General features: G+C 61.2%; 1 protein-coding gene across 3 annotated transcripts in view; it reads left to right on the top strand.

Annotated features, from left to right (window-relative positions):
• Window positions 1-22267, top strand: part of MPV17 (mitochondrial inner membrane protein MPV17) — a 55936-nt gene that overhangs the window by 21805 nt on the left and 11864 nt on the right. For all 3 annotated transcript variants that reach the window (XM_037893622.1, XM_037893621.1, XM_037893620.1), the window contains exon 3: window positions 14738-14853. In XM_037893622.1, coding sequence (XP_037749550.1) covers window positions 14738-14853 — 116 coding nt within the window. The remainder of the gene's footprint in view (window positions 1-14737; window positions 14854-22267) is intronic.

Raw genomic sequence — 22267 nt, 5'->3', positions numbered from 1 at the left:
TCTGCCTGGGACTTAACTATCTTGAGCAGTTTCGTAGCATCTGCAAACTTGGCCCCCTCGCTGTTCACCCCTTTTTGAGGACCATCCATGAGTGTGCTGAACAGCCCTGGTCCCAGTGCAGACCCCTGGGGACACCACTATTTACCTCTCTCCATTCTGAAAATGGACCATTATTCCTGCCCTTTGTTTCCTGTCTTTTAACTGGAGGGCCTCGGAATGCTTTCAGGATCAACTCAGGATCCTTAATTTAATTTAATGACCAGCCTTTTGTTATCTTAATCACCCTGCCTCTGTTTATACACAAATGCTCTGCACCAAGGGTGGAAGTTTTCCCAGCACAGAACTCTACATTCCACACTCAAGCTCTGACTCCAGGGTGCTGCTGGGCCCTTGCCCCTTCCAGGCGATTGGGGAGGGGCATGTGACCCTTAGCCCCCCCCCTTCCCTCCCGCATCTCCCTGCCCCAGTCAGATGGGGCTCATGCGCCGTGGATGCTGCTACGTACGGCACGTGCTAAGAGCTCTGCCCAGGTCTAGCCAGATCCCCCCCGACAGCGCTTGGGCTGGCCCCTGGCTCCTGCCATGCACCACCACACATAGGCTTGTTTGGCCAAAGTGCCCAGGCTGGGGGCACCGGTCAGCCAGCGATGAGCCAGACCCCCGTGCCATGTGCTGGGGGGGGGCTGGCGGCACATGTGCCCTGCAGAGGTGCAGCCTGTGTGGGGCCCATGGGGCTGTTCCTGGGGGGCAGGCTGGGCTCCCCTGGCAGTGCTGCCCTGCGGTGGTTTTGCTCAGCTGTTTCCCTGGGATGCAGCGATTTAATCTCCCTAAAAGGGTTGGTGACGTGTTGTTTGCTGAGGGGGGAGGTGGCATAAATCCTGGCGCGAGCCTGGCGCTGGGCCATGTTTACCCAGCGCAATCCCGCAAATGGCTCCTTGGCCTCAAGGACGCTCTGCCGCCCACCCCTTGTGCTGCCATCAGCTGTTTTGGGAGGCGGCAGGATGTGTGTGAGAACTGCTGCTGTCAGTGGGGCCGTTAGCCTGGCTCCTTCGGGGGGCACGGCAGCCACCAGAGCACCCGCCACGTTCCCCAGCAGCCTGGCTGGGGAGTGCAGGGCCCAGACAACTGGCCCGTGGCTGCAGAGGGCACCCACACTCGTCCTCACCCCCGAGTGTGAGACGCTCCAGAGGGGTCTGTGTGTGCTTGCGAGCGAGTGTGAGGCACCCCAGAGGACTACATGCACACACCCACACACCCTGAGTGTGAGGCTCCCCAGAGGGCTCTGTGCACGTTTGCTCACACACTCACACACACACACATGCACACCCAGAGGGTGTGAGCGAGTGTGAGCTGGCTAAGAGACCTCAGCTGCGAATGGGTGTGCTGGCCACTCTGGCTGGTCTCTGCTGGTGGCTGTGCTTCCCCGCCCTCCATCTCCCATGCCATCAGCTGCCACTGTGGTCAGCTGCTTTCTACCTGGTTTATTTTTCTCCTCTGTGTGTGGTAGGGAGCAGTGTGTTCGCCAGGCCGGGGGGGTGGGGAAGGGCGGGCTGACCGGGTAGGGGAGCAGCAGGCCGGGGCAGGCCAGGCAGGTCGGACCAGGGTGGGTGGGAAGTGGCGGGTGGGGAGCGGTGGGCCGGGGCAGGCCAGGCGGGTTGGACCAGGGCGCGTGGGAAGTGGTGGATGGGGAGCGGTGGGCCGGGGCAGGCCAGGCGGGTTGGACCAGGGCGGGTGGGAAGTGGCGGGTGGGGAGCGGTGGGCCGGGGCAGGCCAGGCGGGTTGGACCAGGGCGGGTGGGAAGTGGCGGGTGGGGAGCGGTGGGCCGGGGCAGGCCAGGCGGGTTGGACCAGGGCGGGTGGGAAGTGGCGGGTGGGGAGCAGTGGGCCGGGGCAGGCCAGGCGGGTTGGACCAGGGCGGGTGGGAAATGGCGGGTGGGGAGCGGTGGGCCGGGGAAGGGCAGACGGGTTGGACCAGGGCGGGTGGGAAGTGGTGGATGGGGAGCGGTGGGCCGGGGCAGGCGGATCGGACCAGGGCGGGTGGGAAGTGGTGGATGGGGAGCGGTGAGCCGGGGAAGGGCAGACGGGTTGGACCAGGGCGGGTGGGAAGTGGCGGGTGGGGAGCGGTGGGCCAGGGCAGGCGGATCGGACCAGGGCGGGTGGGAAGTGGTGGATGGGGAGTGGTGGGCCGGGGCAGGCCAGGCGGGTCGGACCAGGGTGGGTGGGATGTGGCGGGTGGGGTGCGGTGGGCCGGGGCAGGCCAGGCGGATCGGACCAGGGCGCGTGGGAAGTGGTGGGCCGGGGCAGGCCAGGCGGGTCGGATCAGGGCAGGTGGGAAGTGGCGGGTGGGGAGCGGTGGGCCGGGGCAGGCCAGGCAGGTCGGACCAGGGCAGGTGGGAAGTGGTGGATGGGGAGTGGTGGGCCGGGGCAGGCCAGGCAGGTCGGACCAGGGCAGGTGGGAAGTGGTGGATGGGGAGTGGTGGGCCGGGGCAGGCCAGGCGGGTCGGACCAGGGTGGGTGGGATGTGGCGGGTGGGGTGCGGTGGGCCGGGGCAGGCCAGGCGGATCGGACCAGGGCGCGTGGGAAGTGGTGGGCCGGGGCAGGCCAGGCGGGTCGGACCAGGGTGGGTGGGAAGTGGCGGGTGGGGAGCGGTGGGCCGGGGCAGGCCAGGCAGGTCGGACCAGGGCAGGTGGGAAGTGGTGGATGGGGAGTGGTGGGCCGGGGCAGGCCAGGCAGGTCGGACCAGGGCAGGTGGGAAGTGGTGGATGGGGAGCGGTGGGCCGGGGCAGGCCAGGCGGGTCGGACCAGGGCGGGTGGGAAGTGGCGGGTGGGGAGCGGTAGGCCGGGGCAGGACAGGCGGGTCGGACCAGGGCAGGTGGGAAATGGCGGGCCGGGGCGGGTGGGGAGTGTCAGGCCAGGAGGAGGAGACGGGAGGGGGAGTGGCATGCTGAGGAGGCCAGCCAGGCTGAGGTAGGGGAGGAGCGGGATGCAGCGCTGCGGGAGCGGTGTGCCAGCCATGTGAGAGGAGACATGGTGGGCGTGGGGTGCTGGATAGGCCAGGTTAGAGAGGGCAGGGCAGGGGACGTGGCTGGCTAGGGAGGGCATGTCATGGTGTGGGGCCAGCCAAGGAGAGTGGGATGGGGGGTGCAGCCGGGACGAGATTTTGTCTCTTCAGTAGACTCAGGATTCCCTAGTTCATCCCAGCTGGACTCGGGCAGATTCCCTGATCCTGGCTCGTTCCTTTCCTAGGCTGCATCTGCACTTCCCGCTCTGCTGACACCCTGCAGAGTCATGGCCCCAGGCAGGTGTCCTGCAGGGCGAGGGGGCTGGGCATAGAGCACCGACTTGTCTGGGACCCAGAAGAAACGGGTTCAGTTTCCAGCTCTGCTACAAAGTCCGCATGTGGCCTTGGACAAGGGACGTCAGCTCACTGCACCTTACTCGTAAGAGGGGCCTGGGCTTCCTCACCTCGCAGGGGTGCTGCGGCGTTAGAGTGGTGCGCGTGTGAGGTGCTCGGGCACTACGGTGACGGGTCACAGCAAGCAGGCAGCAGGACCTAAGGGACTGTTTAGCCAGAGAGACCAGGGCAAGCGCTAGCCGTGTGCACAGCATGGGGAGGATTGCACCACAGCTAGCAGTAAGCATTTCACAAGGACCTGCGATCGCTAACGGCATCTCTCCGTAACGTTACCCAGCAGAGCTGGGTTGGGCCTCCGAGAGGTGAATGAAAAAACGGGCGGGGGAAGGACACCTGCCAGGCTCTCCCAGGGCGGTGGGATGAGCAGTGGGGCCGGAAGGTCATCGCTGCCATGTTCCGCGGCTGTGATGCGGGCGGCCAGAGGAGGAGGCGGCTGCATTAGGGAGTGGCCCTGGAAGGATTTTAGACGCAGAGCGGGAAGCGGCAGCTGCATGAACTGGGTGAGCATTGGCAGAGAGGGGAAAAGGGGAGGAGGTGGGGGAAGCCTACGGGACAAAGGGGCACTTAGGTTTCTGCCAGTCGGCGCAATTAGCTCTCTGCTGCCATCTCCTGATGAACTGGGGGAAAGAATTCCTGAGCAGAGCTCGTTAGCAGAGACGCTCGTTGGGCCAGGGCGATGGGTTACATCCACTCGTCTGGGCTGTGGGGTGACGAGCGGTTACTGCCGGTGTCGTGTGCTGTGCTGTTGTGACCTCCCTGCTGAGCTTGGGGGCCAGGCACTGGTGGCCTATGGGAGTTTGCCACGTGCAGACAGGACCCTGCCAGTGGGGTGCTAAGGAGACATTTGTCCCCGGGAAAGTGGTAAACTGAGGCAGAGGCTGTGGGCCAGGGTGCTGTGGGGTGGAGGGGAGCTGTGGTGGCTGCGGTCCCGCTGTCAGTCTCACACGACCCAGTGCTGGTGAGGGGAGATCTCCGGCCAGGTTTCTGGGTGGGGCCAGGACGGTTTTGTCCGTAATGTTAAGTGGAATCCCTGGCGATGGCCCTGCCCGGCCCTGGGGGCTGTTGACATGCCCAGCAAAGGGTCACTTCCATGCACAGCGGCGTGTCCCGCAGCGCCAGCAGCAGCTCCTGGCTGCCCCGGCCCGGGCTCTCTGCTGAGCCCCACAGGCAGAGGGCAGAGCGGGGGCCTGTGGCTGCAGCCGTGCTGCTCCCTGCCCTTGGACAGGAGCCTGCGGAGGCAGGAGTGTAATTTGTAAATGGATCGTGTAATTATGGATTAATAGCCCTGGAGAGGCATGCAGGAACCGCAGACACTCTGGCCTACTTAGACTTGGGCCTGTTTCAAAGTCCCAAGGCGAGGACGAAAAGCAGCCTGCAAGCTCCGCCCGTCAGCCAGCCAGCCAGCCCCAGCCTGCCCACCTCCCCAGCCAGCCAGCCTGTCCCAGCCTGCCCACCTCCCCAGCCAGCCAGCCTGTCCCAGCCTGCCCACCTCCCCAGCCAGCCAGCCTGTCCCAGCCTGCCCACCTCCCCAGCCAGCCAGCCAGCCCCAGCCTGCCCACCTCCCCAGCCAGCTAGCCAGCCCCAGCCTGCCCACCTACCCAGCCAGCCAGCCAGCCCCAGCCTGCCCACCTCCCCAGCCAGCTAGCCAGCCCCAGCCTGCCCACCTCCCCAGCCAGCTAGCCAGCCCCAGCCTGCCCACCTCCCCAGCCAGCTAGCCAGCCCCAGCCTGCCCACCTCCCCAGCCAGCCAGCCTGTCCCGGCCAGCCAGCTAGCCAGCCCCAGCCTGCCCACCTCCCCAGCCAGCCAGCCTGTCCCGGCCAGCCAGCCAGCCAGCCCCAGCCTGCCCACCTCCCCAGCCAGCCAGCCTGTCCCGGCCTGCCCACCTCCCTAGCCAGCCAGCCTGTCCCAGCCTGCCCACCTCCCCAGCCAGCCAGCCAGCCCCAGCCTGCCCACCTCCCCAGCCAGCCAGCCAGCCCCAGCCTGCCCACCTCCCCAGCCAGCCAGCCAGCCCCAGCCTGCCCACCTCCCCAGCCAGCCAGCCAGCCCCAGCCTGCCCACCTACCCAGCCAGCCAGCCAGCCCCAGCCTGCCCACCTCCCCAGCCAGCCAGCCTGTCCCAGCCTGCCCACCTCCCCAGCCAGCCAGCCTGTCCCAGCCTGCCCACCTCCCCAGCCAGCCAGCCAGCCCCAGCCTGCCCACCTACCCAGCCAGCCAGCCAGCCCCAGCCTGCCCACCTCCCCAGCCAGCCAGCCTGTCCCGGCCAGCCAGCCAGCCAGCCCCAGCCTGCCCACCTCCCCAGCCAGCCAGCCTGTCCCGGCCAGCCAGCCAGCCAGCCCCAGCCTGCCCACCTCCCCAGCCAGCCAGCCTGTCCCAGCCTGCCCACCTCCCCAGCCAGCCAGCCTGTCCCGGCCAGCCAGCTAGCCAGCCCCAGCCTGCCCACCTCCCCAGCCAGCCAGTCAGCCCCAGCCTGCCCACCTCCCCAGCCAGCCAGCCTGTCCCGGCCAGCCAGCCAGCCAGCCCCAGCCTGCCCACCTCCCCAGCCAGCCAGCTAGCCCCAGCCTGCCCACCTCCCCAGCCAGCCAGCCAGCCCCAGCCTGCCCACCTCCCCAGCCAGCCAGCCTGTCCCGGCCAGCCAGCCAGCCAGCCCCAGCCTGCCCACCTCCCCAGCCAGCCAGCCAGCCCCAGCCTGCCCACCTCCCCAGCCAGCTAGCCAGCCCCAGCCTGCCCACCTCCCCAGCCAGCCAGCCTGTCCCGGCCAGCCAGCCCCAGCCTGCCCACCTCCCCAGCCAGCTAGCCAGCCCCAGCCTGCCCACCTCCCCAGCCAGCCAGCCAGCCCCAGCCTGCCCACCTCCCCAGCCAGCCCCAGCCTGCCCACCTCCCCAGCCAGCTAGCCAGCCCCAGCCTGCCCACCTCCCCAGCCAGCCAGCCAGCCCCAGCCTGCCCACCTCCCCAGCCAGCCAACCTGTCCCGGCCAGCCAGCTGGGCCCTGTATATCTGGCTCACCCTCTGCTGGGGTAGGAAGGAGGGCACCGAAGCCAGTTCCGCAGCCGACGGCCTGAACCGTCTCGCTAGCCCATCGAGCCACACGAGAAGCCCCCGGGAGTCCTAGCTCTTGGGTCAGTCTGGACATGTGGGGCTGCCCCAGGGCCATTGCTTCCGGGGTCCCTGACCCCCGGCCTGACAGCCCGAAGCTGGGGAAGTGCTGGGCAGGCTGCAGTGCCTGTGGGCCCCGGCCCCCCGCTGCCGGGCTCCCACGTGGCAGGAAGCAGCACTGGTTGCTCTCCGCACTGCCCTTCAGGAGACCCCCGGGGTGCCGCAGGCTGGCACGTGGCCCCACGGGTTTGGTGCCAGGCATGCAGTGCTCGAGTGAGGCTGGGCCCAGCCTGCATCAGTGCTGCTAGTCCATGTATGTGGCCTGATGCCCTGAGCAGGGGTGTGCGCAGCCCAGGAGAGGCTGGCCTGCTGCGCCTCCAGGCCGTGTGCTGGGCCCGAGTTCCTGGGGCTGGGCCATCGCTCGGGGTTATGGCCCAGCCCCTGGGGAGGGGAGCGGACCTGAGCGCTAACGGGGGATGGCAGCTGCCCAAGTGAAGTCATCGCGGGGGAAGATTAATCTAATCTCCCCGGGGACGCAGGCTGCTTCCTGGCACAGGGACCTGCTCATCCTATTACACTTGGCAGGTGCTGGCAGGGTGAGATGCTTTGTCACTCACTCCAGTCGGGCCGGCTCCCGCAGGCTGGGCAGGGGGCCCAGCTGCTCTAGGGAATGAATCAATGAAACCTGCCGGGGCGGCGCTGAATGGCTGCACATTTATCAATGGAGGGCTGGAAAGGAGCTGTCGGAAGCGCTGCCCAGGGAGACGCAGCCAGGTGGGTTCTGCTAGCCCAAGCCCTCCTGTGACTTGGGCCTCCCGCCCCGGCCATCCTCAGGGATACACACACAAGTCTGGCTGCTCCCCTTAGCATCGCCTGCCGGGGACCAGCTTCCCCGTCGCCCACGGCACGCCCAGCTCATCCCTCGTCCATGCGCCGGCACCGCGTCTCCCTTACTGGTCTGCCAGGCTGGCTCAGGCGGGCGAGTGACGTGCAGTCCCCAGTGCATCTGCAGAGCCTGCGTGTCGCTGGGGGCTGGCCTGAGAGTCCTGGGCGGGCCTCAACCTTCGCTGCTCCCCTCCTGGGGGGTCTGCGTCAGAGCCACAGCTCATGGGATGGGGCAGCCGACCCAGTGCCCGACCCGGAAGTGGGGCCCCCATCGGGCTGGGCACAGCGCAGACTCCACCTGGGAGCAGGGCCCCCATCTGGCCTCAGAGACACAGCAGTTCTCACCTCGGTCTGATACACAGAGACTGAGGCAAGATGGTTCCTACAGCAGCTCGGCTGGCTCCTCGCGCTGGCTTGCCCGGGCTGGCCCACGGCTCCACCTTGGCCTCTCAGGGCTAGGGGCTGGCAGACGCGGTAGGCAGGTGGCTGATCCATGGTTCCCGTGTTTGGCCAAGGGGCCAGGTCGCTGCAGATCCACCCCGGGAGCACCTGGATGGGGCACGGGAAAAGCCTCCTGCAGGGGCCGCACAGACAGACTGGGGTTGCTGGGGCCCAAGGCCCAGTCTCGGCATCATGGAGGCCGTGGGCCTGTCCCTGTGGAAGTGGGGAGGGAGCCCAAAGGGGTTGCTCCCAAGGGATTGGTCACAGTCTGGGCATAGACCAGCCCCAGCAGATCAGTGACACACGGCTTTGTCCTGGGGCTGGGGACAGCACCATGACCCCATGTCCTGGGCCAGGCTGGCACTGGGACCCCACGTGCTGGGCTGGCCTGGCACTGGGACCCCACGTCCTGGGCTGGCACTGGGACCCCACGTCCTGGGCTGGCACCAGGACCCCACGTCCTGGGCTGGCCTGGCCGGGCACTGTGGTGTCCCCTTGTGTTGGGGTTCTGGCCACAAGGCACCGAGGACGGGAGTGGCTCATTCTGTGCCACGCCCAGGGGACAAGGGTGAGAGAGGCTTCCACTGGCCGGCCTTTCCCCATTCCCCCTCCACACGTCCTGGTTCTTGAGCCAGCCAGGCTGCCAGAGTCCCAGCGCGTCTCTCCTCGAGCAGTGGGGCTCCAGGAGGGCTGGGGAAGGGGTGGTTCTGCTGGAGGCCGGAGCCCAGAGCCGAGCTCCTGGGCCCAGGTCTGCAGCAGTGCAGGCTGTCTCCCCACCATCTGCCCCAGCCCCGGCTGGGGCCCTGGCTCCACATGTCACAAGGCCTTGGAGGGAGCCTGTGGCTTTCTCTGGAAGCTAAGGGCTGCTCTGCCTACTCCAGGGCCCACGGGAAAGCCAGAGCCCGGCTGGCTGAGGGCTTGCTGGTCCTTCGGGGGGAAGGGCAGGAAACATCTGCCCCAGCTGTTCCCCAGGTGCCGATTGCTGCTGGTGCGGCGGGGTGTGCCTCTCCGGGCTGTTCTCCGGGCAGTCTCCTGCTTTGGCAGAACAGAATGGGTGAGCCGAACCCCTGGGTTAGTGGGGCTGGTGCCGGGAGCCTCCCTGGAGCGGCTGCCTGAGCCAGGCCACCTCAGGCCTGGCCATCTGAGCCCCTGGGGAGCCTGCACGGAGCACTAAGGCCCCACTCGTGGGACCGGGGTCCTATCTGCCGCTGTCCACGCCCCTAGCACCAATCCGCAGGCCTCAGCAGCTGGACTGGGGCTCGGGGCTGGGCACTAACCGCATGGTGCCAGTGGGAGCCCGCTCCCTGCATGGCACAGGCCTGAGCCGCAGACGGTGTGAAAGAAGCAGCAGTTCTGGGAAAGGAGCCTGTCCCGAGCTGCCAAAGGCAGTGACCTCTTTTAGAGGCTCAGGTTTTGGAAGCCAAATGACGCCGCAGGCTCTTCCGGGCCCGCGCGGCAGTTGGCCCAGCTCAGCGAGCCGGTGCCAGGTGAGCGAGAGGAGACGCACGGTCTGACATCAGCAGAGGCTGCGGCAGAGCCCGGGCAGCATGGCCCCAGGGGCTCCGGAACCTGGGCACTCAGGGCTACGGCAGGGAGGGGGCAGAGTCTGCCCACCAGCTCATGCCCTTGGGGTACTCCCGAGTGGGACCCGCAGGCTGCTGGCTGCTGCTCAGGCCCATGGCTGGAGTTGGCGCATGGGCTGCTGTAGGGTCAGCAGGCAGGAGGGGAGCACAGCGGGGCGCTGAGAGAGGGCCCTGAGAACACCAGCGCTCCCCCTCAAAGTCAGGCTGGGGACCTGCGCAGTCTGGGGCCAGAACTGCCTCCGGCCTGGCATGTCCCCAGCAGAGGGGTGCTCCCACGCTGTGTTTGAGCCACGAATGAGCCCTCGCTGGCTCAGGCCTTCCAGGGCTGCTCCACGGCATTGAAGGTGGAGTCACCACCCACTGGGCTTGAGCCAGGAGCCCCCGGCCGCTCTTGGGGTACGTTGGCACGGCGATAAAAGCCCCCCGGCCTGAGTCCAACAATGCCTGTATGGCCGTTAGCCTGAGCGCCAGGAGCCTCCAGCCTTGCGGACACACACGTCTGTCCCTCATCCCCTCTGGGGGGCGGCAGGGCTTGCTACGGTTTGCCTTTGATCTGCCCATGACGTGCCGGGGTGACCGCCAGGCAGAGCTTGGAGGGTGCTATACGCGCAGCCGCTGGGACCCTGAGCCTGGATCTGGTGTTAAAGGGACATGGGCAACATCCAAGAGCCGGCCGGCAGCCCTTGTGACTAGCAGCCCTGCTCTGGCCCCCAAGGGCTGCTTTGCTCTGCTGGCCCCACGGCGCATGGGCAGTGCTCGCTGCAGAGCGGGCCACACGGGTGTGTGGATGTTGATTGCACTTGCTTCCTCATGCTGTGGGTTACTGCGCTGCAGGGAGCAGCGGGGTCTCAGCAGGGGGTGCTCTCCCCAGCAGTCAGTGCTGGCCCACTGCCCCAGTGTGGCGCTACGGGGTCTGTGAACATAAGAACGACCAGACTGGGTCAGACCAATGGTCCATCCAGCCCAGTATCCTGACTTCCCACAGTGGCCCATGCCAGGTGCCCCAGAGGAAATGAATAGAACAGGGAATCACCAAGTGATCCGTCCCCTGTCACCCATTCCCAGCTCCTAGCAAACAGAGGCTAGGGACACCATCCCTGCCCATCCTGGCTAATAGCCATCGATGGACTTATCCTCCATGAATTTATCTAGTTCTTTTTTGAACCTTGTTATAGTCTTGGCCTTCACAACATCTTCTGGCAGGGAGTTCCACAGGTTGACAGTGCATTGTGTGGAGAAATACTTCCTTGTGTTCGTTTTAAACCTGCTGCCTAGTAATTTCACTAGGTGACCCCTAGTTCTTATGGTGTGAGGAGTAAATCACACTTCCTTAGTTACTTTCTCCACCCCCATCATGATTTTATAGACCTCTGTCATATCCCCCCCCTTAGTCGTCTGTTTGCCAGGCTGAACAGTCCCAGTCTTATTAATCTCTCCTCATATGGCAGCTGTTCCATCCCCTAATCATTTTATTGCCCTTCTCTGAACCTTTTCCAATTCCAATATCTCTTTTATGAGATGCGGCGACCACGTCTGCGCGCACATTCCTGGTGTGGGCGTCCCAGGGATTTATATAGTGGCAACATATTTTCTGTCTTATTATCGATAATGGTTCCTAATATTTTGTTTTGGTTTTTTTTTGGCTGCCGCTGCACATTGAGTGGATGTTTTCAGAGAACTATCCACAGTGACTTCAAGATCTTTCTTGATTGGAAACAGCTAATTTAGACCCTGTCATTATATATGTCTAGTTGGGATTATGTTTTCTTGTGACGCAGCAGGGAGTGGGGCGGCTTGACCTGGGAATGTCGCAGGGGAGGTTTACTGGAATTGTCGGCATTGGGGATGGGATAGCAGGGGGTGACTTGACTTGAGGGACTAACCTGAGCCGGGGGGCGGCTGGGGCCAGGTGACAACTTTGCCCGGGAAACTGGACAAAGGCTGAAGGAGGAGCTGGGGGGAGGGGGAGAGAGCCTGCTGGAGGGGGTTTGTTTTCAGTTTGGACTGGCTGGTGAAACGCAGGGAACCCCAAGGCTGGGGTCTAAGCTCCCTGCCCTCCAGAAGGACTTGACTGAGGGGTCCTGGTTGTACCTACAAGCTTTGTTTGGGACTGTGTTCCTGTCGTCCAATAAACCTTCCATTTTACTGGCTGGCTGAGAGTCACGGTGAATCCCAGGAAGAGGGGTGCAGGGCCCTGACTCCCCCACACTCTGTGACATTTCTAATGTGCATTACTTTGCATTTATCAACATTGAATTTCACTTGCTATTTTCTTGCCCAGTGACCCAGTTTTGTGAGATCCCTTTGTAGCTCTTCACAGTCTGCGGGAAGTAACTATCTTGCGTAGTTTTGTATCATCTGCAGATTTTACCCCCTCACTGTCTACCCACTTTTCCAGAATGTTTATGAATATGTTGAACAGCACTGGTCCCAATACAGAGCCCTGGGGGACCCTGCTTTTTACCTTTCTCCACTATGAAAACTGACCATTAATTCCTACCTTTTGTTTTCTGTCTTTTAAGCAGTTACTGATCCAGGAGAGGACCTTCCCTCTTATCTCATAACAGCTTACTTTGCCTCTGGTGAGGGACCTTGTCAAAGGCCTTCTGAAAGTCCAAGTTATCCACTGGATCCCCCTTGTCCACAGGCTTGTTGACCCCCCTCACAGAATTCTAATAGACTGGTGAGGCAGGATTTCCCTTTACAAAAGCTGGGTTGACTCTTCCCCAACAAATCATGTCCATCTGTGTGTCTGATAATCTGTTCTTTACTGTGTTCCAACCATTTTGCCCAGTACTGAAGTTAGCTTTACTGGCCTGTAATTGTCAGGGTCACCTCTGGAGAGTTTTTGTAAATATCAGCATTACATTAGCTACCCTTTAGTCATCTGGTACAGAGGCCTCTTTGGGGAAAGGTCCTCAGCTGCAGGACGCCTGCCCAGAGCCAGGCTGGGGCGCTGGCGGGCTGGGGCTGCAGGGAGCAGGCTAGCAGGGAAGGCAGTTGCTGAGAAGCTAGATGATTTCTTTGCATTAGTCTGCAGGGAGGAGGCTGGGGGGACATCCTGGTCCCAGAGCTGCTCCGTTCTGCTAGGAAAGACGAGGCGCTGTCAGAGAGTGAGGGGTCAGGAGAAGGGGCCAGGCCTGTCTGCTCCATTCCCCAGGGCCGAGGCGTGGGGTGGACGAGTGGCTAGCAGAATTGTCCAAATGCTCGTTAAACGCAGCTCTGTTGAGAGGAACCAGTGTTGTATCCGTACTGAAAAAGGCTCCGGGGTGAGCCCGGGGAGCTGTTGAAACGATCAGTAAAACAGAGCAGCAACCCCTCGACAGGTCAGGGTCTGAGAGGCTCCACCCGCTCCGCTTCTGGACATGCAGGCTTAGCGTACGCCCAGCCTGCCTCAGGTAGCACGTGAGCAGGATTCATCCCCGAATTGGGCCCGTTGGCTGGATCATTCGCTTCCCTGCCCAGGCCAGGTACTGACAGGGGCCCGCCATGAACGCTGCTTCGTGCCCCCCGGCGTGTCAGTAGTGTCGGGATAAAGGAGAACTGGTTGACAGGATCACGTCAGCCTTTCAAACTTGGACAAGGGCCCGCGGTAGGGGCTCCTGAGGTATCCAGGGGGTGAGAGGCCAAGGGCTGTCACAGAGCAGAGCCTGGCTAGGAGACAGAGTGAAACGGCCAGTGTTCATTGTGGCTGAAGGCTGACAGCACGGGGTGGACTGGATCCCATCGCGGGTCGTGTGGTGGTTAATGATCTGGGAAGGGGCAGCTCATGGTTCGTCAGGACCAGAGAGGCCTGCAAGGCCCTGAGCGGGATTGAACCAAGCTAGGGGACTGGGCCATACACCAGCGAATGAAATTCAGTGTCGTTAAATGCAGAGTAATGGAGGGAAACATTTCAACTGGCCATTCATCTCCCAGGGTCTGCACAAGCTCCAGACCAGGGCCGTGTGCTGGGCACCTCGGCTCTGGGCAGAAACACGACTGCAAGGTCCGGATGCACAAGGGTGGGGTAGAGATGATGGAGAATATTCTTCAGTGGCGCCAGCCCATCTGGACACTGCACAGTGCCAGGCCCCATCTCACCTAGGATAGTGCAGAGCTGGAGGGAGTTTGGAGACCTGGAAAGGTGTCCTGTGCAGAGAGAGTGATGAGATTGGGATTGTTACCTTGGAAAGGAGCTGAATGAGGGATCTGTGGACCTCACTGCCACAGCAAGTCATTGAGGTCAAGAAGATTAGCAGGATTCAGAAAGGGGCTGGACCTTTCTGTGGGTCACAGAAACATCCAGAGTGATGGTTAATGATACAACGTCAGGCAAGGAGACTAAACCTCCTGCTTCAGGCTTACGCTACGTGGGTGTGTCTACACTGCAGGAAGAGACCCGCCCCGGCCCCGCTCAGCTGGCTGGGGCTCCCAGGGCTCAGCCTGGGGGGCTATAATAGATGTTTGGGCTCCAGCCCGAGCCAGCTGACCTGCCAGCCGCGGTTGTGCCGCTGGTCGTTTACTGTGAAGTAGCCCTACCCTGAGAGACCAGCAGCAGATGTGGGGGGGGTCAGATTATCCCACCTCTGTGACTGTGGGATTCGCAGACCTGCTTCCCATCTGGTGCTGCCACTGTCAGAGATGGGACACGGGGATGGATGGGCCAGGGGCGCTGGGGGGGGTGGGCGGGGGGGCTGCAGGGGTCCGCGCTCCCGACCCAGCTGTGGGCACTGGGAGGGGGGGGGCAGCAGGGGTCTGCGCTCCTGACCCAGCTGTGGGCACTGGGGAAGGGGGCGGGGGGGGGCAGCAGGGGTCCGCGCTCCCGACCCAGCTGTGGGCACTGGGGAAGGGGGTGGGGAGGGCAGCAGGGGTCCGCGCTCCTGACCCAGCTATGGGCACTGGGGGGGGGGCAGCAGGGGTCTGCGCTCCCGACCCAGCTGTGGGCACTGGGGGAGGGGCGGGGAGGGCAGAAGGGGTCCGCGCTCCCGACCCAGCTGTGGGTGCTGGGGGGGGGGGGCAGCAGGGGTCTGCGCTCCCGACCCAGCTGTGGGCACTGGGGAAGGGGGTGGGAAGGGCAGCAGGGGTCCGCGCTCCTGTCCCAGCTGGGGGCACTGGGGGGGGCAGCAGGGGTCTGTGCTCCCGACCCAGCTGTGGGCACTGGGGAAGGGGGCGGGGGGGCAGCAGGGGTCTGCGCTCCCGACCCAGCTGTGGGCACTGGGGAAGGGGGTGGGGAGGGCAGCAGGGGTCTGCGCTCCTGACCCAGCTGTGGGCACTGGGGCAGGGGGTGGGGAGGGCAGCAGGGGTCCGCGCTCCTGACCCAGCTGGGGGCTGCTTTGTGCAGGGTCCCTGGTGGGAGTCGGAGACGTGATCTCTCAGCAGCTGGTGGAGAGAAGGGGCCTGAGTGGGCACAGCAGCCGCAGGACGCTGAAGATGATGGCCATTGGCTTCTGCTTTGTGGTAAGTGCTGCCCCCTGCCTGTCCCCCCCAGGGCCCCTTGGGAGCGGAGCGGGGGACCCATGGCAGCAGGCTGCGCGCACGCCAGCATGCGGAGCTGGTCTGGCGCCGGGCGTGCGAGGAGCAGAGCCGGGAGCAGGCAGCGGCTGCAGAATTCTACCCCTGGGGCTGGCAGGCTCCTTGGACTGTCAGTGCCTCCTGGCAGGCAGCCATGGGACTCTGCCATGCTGGGGGGAGAGCCCAGGGCAGGGGGCATCAGTGTAGCACCCCTCTGGGGCAGGAGGGCGCTCCACGGCCGCTCACTGCCTAGGCCCTGGCCCTCGGAGCTGGTCCCCGGCCCTGCAGTCTGCGCTGCGGCGGGCGAAGTGCTGAGTGGTGCCGGAACCGGCCAGGAGCCAATTCCAGTATGTGGCACTTGGCCGCTGTGCCGCTCCCATGCCCTTGTGTTGAACAGCTCCTGGCTTGAGTCCTAGCGCCGAGGAGCCGGGGAGAGGGAGCAGCTCCCTGGGACGGGCCCAGCAAGGCTGGTGGGTGAGGGTCACCGGCACTCAGATCCCCGCCTGCCCCCAGCAGCTGCTCCCACTCAGCCTGCAGTTCTCACTCCGGAGCTCGGCCTCCGCCCAGACAGGCGGGTGTGTCCGTGGCCTGGCACACGGCACAGGCAGCCCTGGGGTCGCCCAGAGAAGTGAAGGTTCCAGCAGAGTCCGTTCTGGGCAGCCGGCGCCCAGCCCAGCTGCAGCGACCCCCAGGGTTCAAGCTCTGTCCCCCCCGTCTGTCTGATCTCCTTTGTCAGACTCCTGGGGTGCCTCCAACTGCTCCCCACAACCCATACTTAGAGCTCCCCCGCCACAGCCTTTGCTCCCGAGCTGGGGGATGGGGCTCAGCGCCCTGCAGAGAGGCAGGGAATCCCCGTCTCTCTGGGTTGCTGGTCGCCAGGTGTCCACGTCCTGGCCATGGATCTGCCCTTCTCTTCTCAAGAGCTGCATGGAGATGGGACCTAAGGGCCCAGGCTGCCAGGCGCCATCCACATCTGTGTCTTCACCTGCCCCAGAGCCCCCAGACCTTCCCACCTGCTGGGGAACAGTGCCTCACACAGGGGAAACTGAGGCTCTCACTTGCAGCCTGTGCTGGCCCCAAGGCCCTGGGGATGCTGTGCTGCAGGGAGAGGGGCAGGGACTCAGCTGGGGGCACTGTCCTCTCATGGTCAGTGTTGGCCTTGCCTTCTGCCTGAGAGCTCAACATACTGCATAAGCTCCCCTGCTCCCCAGCCAGGAGCTCAGTCAGGTTCAGGTGGGAAAACTGAGGCACAGAGAAAGCTGGGGATTCTCTCAAGGCCCTCAGCGGCAGGCAGTGATGGAGCGACAAAAGGACCTTGGCACCCTGGCATCCAGCTCTGTCTCTCCCATTTGTGTTTGTTTCGAGAGCCCTGGGGATCTGTATTGGCCGCAGCTGCCAGGGCCTGGTGCCCTCCGCAGGGTTCCTCCTTGCTCTGCTGGCTCCCAGGGAAGATGCCCCTGGCTCTCTGGCTGCATTGGGCGGCCCCCAGCCTGTGGGGTGGAGGTCTGTGCCAAGCCCTGGCTGCAGCATGAGTTCTCAGGGCACCTAGAAGGCTAATTGCATTTTGGGCTGTATAAGTAGGGGCATTGCCAGCAGATCGAGGGACGTGATCGTTCCCCTCTATTCGACACTGGTGAGGCCTCATCCGGAGTACTGTGTCCAGTTTTGGGCCCCACACTATAAGAAGGTGTGACGGAGCAGGAAGTGGGGCGGATTGACCTGGGGATGTCGCAGGGGAGGTTTACTGGGACTGTCTGCATTGGGGATGGGATAGCAGGGAGTGGCTTCACTGGAGGGACGATACCTGAGCCTGTCACCTGAGCCAGGAGCGGGGTTGGGGCCAGGTGACACCTTTTGCCCGGGAAGCTGGACAAAGGCTGGAGGAGGAGCTGGGGGGGAGGCTGGGTGAGTTGGCTGAAGGGGGTTTTGAGTTGGGAGTGGACTGGGGAAACGGAGGGAACCCCAAGGCCAGGGTCTAAGCTTCCTGCCCCCCAGAAGGACCTGTCTGAGGCGTCCTGGTTGTACCAAGAAGCTCTGTTTGGGATATTAGGGGGCTTATTCCTTCACCTGCTTACTTCCCTGGTCCTTCTCGCATGAACAGAGAGCAACAATACCCGAAGTCCAAAGGTGCAAACAATTCGATGTTGACTGGGGTGAACTTCCAGCAAGCATGATTCCAGTTTCCTTCCTTAGTGTTCCCCTTCCCAGCTCTGACACCACAGAGCCTTACCTGTGTCCCTGTTCCCATTCCTCCCCTTAGCAAAACATGATTCCAATTTCCCCACCCCCATTCCGTTCCCATTCCCCCCCTTACTTCCTGATTGACTGCAGACTATGTAGTAAAACTTGAGTTCTGAACTAACCAATCCTAACATATTGTAACGTGATTATGTAACCAATTATATCCCACCACCTTAATTAGTTTACACCCAGCAAAATTAATTATACAGCAGACAGGAACAATCACAGAACCAGACAGAGATTATACAGACAAACAATGGGGAAATGGGGACTACAGTGATAGAACAACACAGAAATGAGGATTTCACATCTCAGCTATGGATAAGTGAGTTCTTGCCAGACAGGATGCTATCAAACTAAGTTTCCTTTTACATCTTCTAGGCACTTCCCTTTCTCTGGAGGCGATAGGCACTATCAGGACAGGATTGTATCCTAACAGCCCCATAGCACCTTCTGTCAATGTGACTAGTGTGGAATGTGAGGAGGTGACCGGTCGCTTCCCAGCTTATGGCTGCCTCTGCTGCTTAGCCAAAGGCCTTAGCCTAAGACAGTGATTTTGATTCTTTTCTTTATACCTCTAGAACTAGCCAAATGATAAGAATACACCTAAACTCTTAGAGTCTGGGTCTTTACAGACAGGCCTGAATATCTATATCCTAACATGGGACTGTATTCTTGTCGTCCAATAAACCTTCCATTTTACTGGCTGGCTGAGAGTCACGGTGAATCGCAGGAAGTGGGGGTGCAGGGCCCCGACTCCCCCGTACTGCATGACAACTGATGGCAGAGGTGGGATCTATTGCACCCTGTGGATGGCGCTTCCTGCATTAAGTGACTGGGGAGCAGTAAAACGAAGGGGGATTGACGGGGACCAGGTGTGTTGAAGAGTTGAAGAGGAGCGGTTTCGGGGGGCGGAGGAGCTATGCTTAACCCCTGGGAGTGTGAGACCAGCGAGAAGGACTGTTGCAGGTCCCCCTGAGAACTGCAGTGAGCAGTCTCAGGGACGGAGGAGTCTGCGGCTTGACCCTGGGAGAGAGGTGGTGACCTGGAGAAGGGCTGACACACTAGGGGTTCCTCCTGGAAACCGTGGGGAGCTGCGAGTGCACAGGCCCGTGAGTGGCCAGCAGGGAGATGTATGCGAAGCGCCTTAAGAGCGACCTGGTGGAGCTGTGCAGGCCGCAGGGGCTGCGCAGTGGGAAGTGCACCAAAGAACAGCTGATTGCCCAGCTGGAGGAGGAGGATTGCTCGAATGACCCGATCCCTGTCTCTGAGGGAAGCAGCCCGGCAGATGCAGGGCGGGCACCAATGTCTGTCCCAGCTGGGAGTGGTCAGACGGCTCCGAGGGCATCCTGGGACCCCTCCTACCTATGCCTCAGGGAAGGGCTGGGAGGAGTACCGAGGGCACCGTGAACCCCACAGCCAGCAGGGGATCCTCCCAGTGGAGCTCCCCATCCCTGGAGCTGAGGCAGCTGGAATGGGAGAGGGAGATAAAACTGAAAGAGCTAGAGCTAAGGCAGCAGGAACTAAAGGAGGAGCAGGAGGAACAAGAGAAGCAGAGACAGCATGAAGAAAAGCAGAGATAGCACGAGCTGGAGTTGGCCAGACTGAGGAGCAGCGAGCTCCTGGCTGCGGTGAGTGATGGGGGACCCAGGACTGCATGGAGCTTTGATAAATGCTTCCTGGCCCAGCGTAAGGAGGGGGAGGACATAGATGACTTCCTGATTGCCTTTGAGAACACCTGCGAGCTGCACAGGGTTGACCTGGCAGACAGGCTCCAGTTTCTCACCCGCTTACTGGACCCCAAAGCCATGCGTATGTACAGCTGAATGAAAGGGGCGGAGACAGGGGACTATAAACTGTTCAAAAAAGCCCTGCTACATGAGTTTGGGCTGACTTCCAAGATGTACCGGAAAAGGTTCCAGAGTCAGCGTAAAACCCCTGAGGTCACATATCTAGAACTGGCCCTCCGGATGAAGGGGTATGCCCACAAGTGGGCAGATGGGGCCCAAACTAAGGAGGACCTGCTTGACCTCATGGTACTGAAGCAACTGCATGAACAGTGCCCATCTGACCTGAGGCTGTGGTTGGTGGACAAAAAGCCAGAGGACCCGCGATGCAAAAGGCAGCTGGCCGACGAGTTTGTGAACAGTCGGTCAGGGGTTGGCAGGGAGGAGTCCAAAAGGAACAGGCCCACCATGATGCAGAGGGAGAGTTACCCTAGGACTTCCCAAAGGGGGAACATGGAGAACCCCCTCCCAAGGGGAACATCCGGCGTCAGGACCAACCGCCCAGCTCGAGGGGACCAACGGGACAACCCCTGACTGGCTTCATAGGGAGCAGTTCCAGAGCATTGCCTGGGGGCTCCGTGACAGGCCCCTGGACCTGATGAGAGACGAATGGGAGGGGAAGGCCACTCCCGATGGAGAGTCAGTGGTGGAGTATGTCTTGACCTTCCGAGAAAGACTTGCTGAGCTCATGGGCCTGGCCAGGGAGAATCTAGCCAGAGCCCAGAGGAAGCAGAAGGTCTGGTATGACCGCATGGCGCGGGCCCGTTCCTATGCCACCGGGGATCAGGTGATGGTTCTCATCCCCATGAGGAAAAACAAACTACAGGCCACCTGGGAAGGCCCTTTCAAGGTCGTCAAGCAACTAAATGTGGTAAACTATGTGATGGAGCTGTCGAACTGGGCGCACCACCGCCGGGTGTACCATGTGAATATGATGAAGCCATATTATGCCAGGGGGAATGTGGTGTTGGCCGTGTGTGGACAGTGGGAGGAGCAGGGAGATGATCCTTTAGTAGATCTATTCCCTGAGACAGGAGTTGGCTCCCCCCTGGAAGCAATTCCCCTCTCGGATCAGCTAACCCCTGCCCAGCAAGCTGAGGTCAGGGGGGTGCTGCGTCCATACTGACAGCTGTTTTCCAACCAGCCTGGACGCACTAATCTGACTGTCCACCGGGTGCAGACATGGTTGCATGCACCGATAAGATGCTCCCCCTTCTGAGTCATAGGGAAAACTGCTCAGGACCTGGAAAGAGAGGTCCAGGATATGCTGGCTTTGGGGGTGATCCAGCCATCTGCCTGCCCTTGGTTCTCGCCGGCGGTGCTGGTCCCCAAAGCCTGACCTTAAAAACTTCTAAGGAAGGAGATTCCACCACCTCCCTAGGTAACGCATTCCAGTGTTTCACCACCCTCCTAGTGAAATAGTTTTTCCTAATATCCAACCTAAACTTCCCCCACTGCAACTTGAGACCATTGCTCCTTGTTCTGTCATCTCCTACCACTGAGAACAGCCGAGCTCCATCCTCTTTGGAACCCCCCTTCAGGTAGTTGAAAGCAGCTATCAAATCCCCCCTCATTCTTCTCTTCCGTAGACTAAACATCCCCAGTTCCCTCAGCCTCTCCTCATAAGTCATGTGTTCCAGTCCCCTAATCATTTTTGTTGCCCTCCGCTGGACTCTTTCCAATTTTTCCACATCCTTCTTGTAGTGTGGGCCCAAAACTGGACACAGTACTCCAGATGAGACCTCACCAATGTCGAATAGAGGGGAACGATCACGTCCCTCGATCTGCTGGCAATGCCCCTACTTATATATCCCAAAATGCCACTGGCCTTCTTGGCAACAAGGGCACACTGTTGACTCATATCCAGCTTCTCATCCACTGTAACCCCTAGGTCCTTTTCTGCAGAACTGCTGCCGAGCCATTCGGTCCCTAGTCTGTAGCGGTGCCTGGGATTCTTCCGTCCTAAGTGCAGGACTCTGCACTTGTCCTTGTTGAACCTCATCAGATTTCTTTTGGCCCAGTCCTCCAATTTGTCTAGGTCCCTCTGTATCCTATCCCTACCCTCCAGCGTATCTATCTCTCCTCCCAGTTTAGTGTCATCTGCAAACTTGCTGAGGGTGCAATCCACACCATCCTCTAGATCATTTATGAAGATACTGAACAAAACCAGCCCGAGGACCGACCCCTGGGGCACTCCACTTGATACCGGCTGCCAACTAGACATGGAGCCATTGATCACTACCCGTTGAGCCCGACAATCTAGCCAGCTTTCTATCCACCTTATAGTCCATTCATCCAGCCCATACTTCTTTAACTTGCTGGCAAGAATACTGTGGGAGACCATGGCAAAAACTTTGCTAAAGTCAAGGAACAACACGTCCACTGCTTTCCCCTCATCCACAGAGCCAGTTATCTTGTCATAGAAGGCAATTAGATTAGTCAGGCATGACTTGCCCTTGGTGAATCCATGCTGACTGTTCCTGATCACTTTCCTCTCCTCTAAGTGCTTCAGAATTGATTCCTTGAGGACCTGCTCCATGATTTTTCCAGGGACTGAGGTGAGGCTGACTGGCCTGTAGTTCCCAGGATCCTCCTTCTTCCCTTTTTTAAAGATGGCCACTACATTAGCCTTTTTCCAGTCATCCGGGGCTTCCCCCGATCGCCATGAGTTTTCAAAGATAATGGCCAATGGCTCTGCAATCACATCCGCCAACTCCTTTAGCACCCTCGGATGCAGCGCATCCAGCCCCATGGACTTGTGCTTGTCCAGCTTTTCTAAATAGTCCCGAACCACTTCTTTCTCCACAGAGGGCTGGTCACCTCCTCCCCATGCTGTGCTGCCCAGTGCAGTAGTCTGGGAGGTGACCTTGTTCGTGAAGACAGAGGCAAAAAAAGCATTGAGTACATTAGCTTTTTCCACATCCTCTGTCACTAGATTGCCTCCCTCATTTAGTAAGGGGCCCACGCTTTCCTTGACTTTCTTCTTGTTGCCAACATACCTGAAGAAACCCTTCTTGTTACTCTTAACATCTCTTGCTAGCTGCAACTCCAGGTGTGATTTGGCCTTTCTGATTTCACTCCTGCATGCCTGAGCAATATTTTTATACTCTTCCCTGGTCATTTGTCCAATCTTCCACTTCTTGTAAGCTTCTTTTTTGTGTTTAAGATCAGCAAGGATTTCACTGTGAAGCCAAGCTGGTCGCCTGCCATGTTTACTGTTCTTTCTACACATCGGGATGGTTTGTCCCTATAACCTCAATAAGGATTCTCTAAAATACAGCCAGCTCTCCTGGACTCGTTTCCCCCTCATGTTATTCTCCCAGGGGATCCTG

The sequence above is a fragment of the Chelonia mydas genome, chromosome 3, assembly GCF_015237465.2.
Source record: "Chelonia mydas isolate rCheMyd1 chromosome 3, rCheMyd1.pri.v2, whole genome shotgun sequence".
In the NCBI taxonomy this organism is placed as follows: Eukaryota; Metazoa; Chordata; order Testudines; family Cheloniidae; genus Chelonia; species Chelonia mydas.
This window is presented reverse-complemented; position numbering and strand designations above follow the sequence as displayed.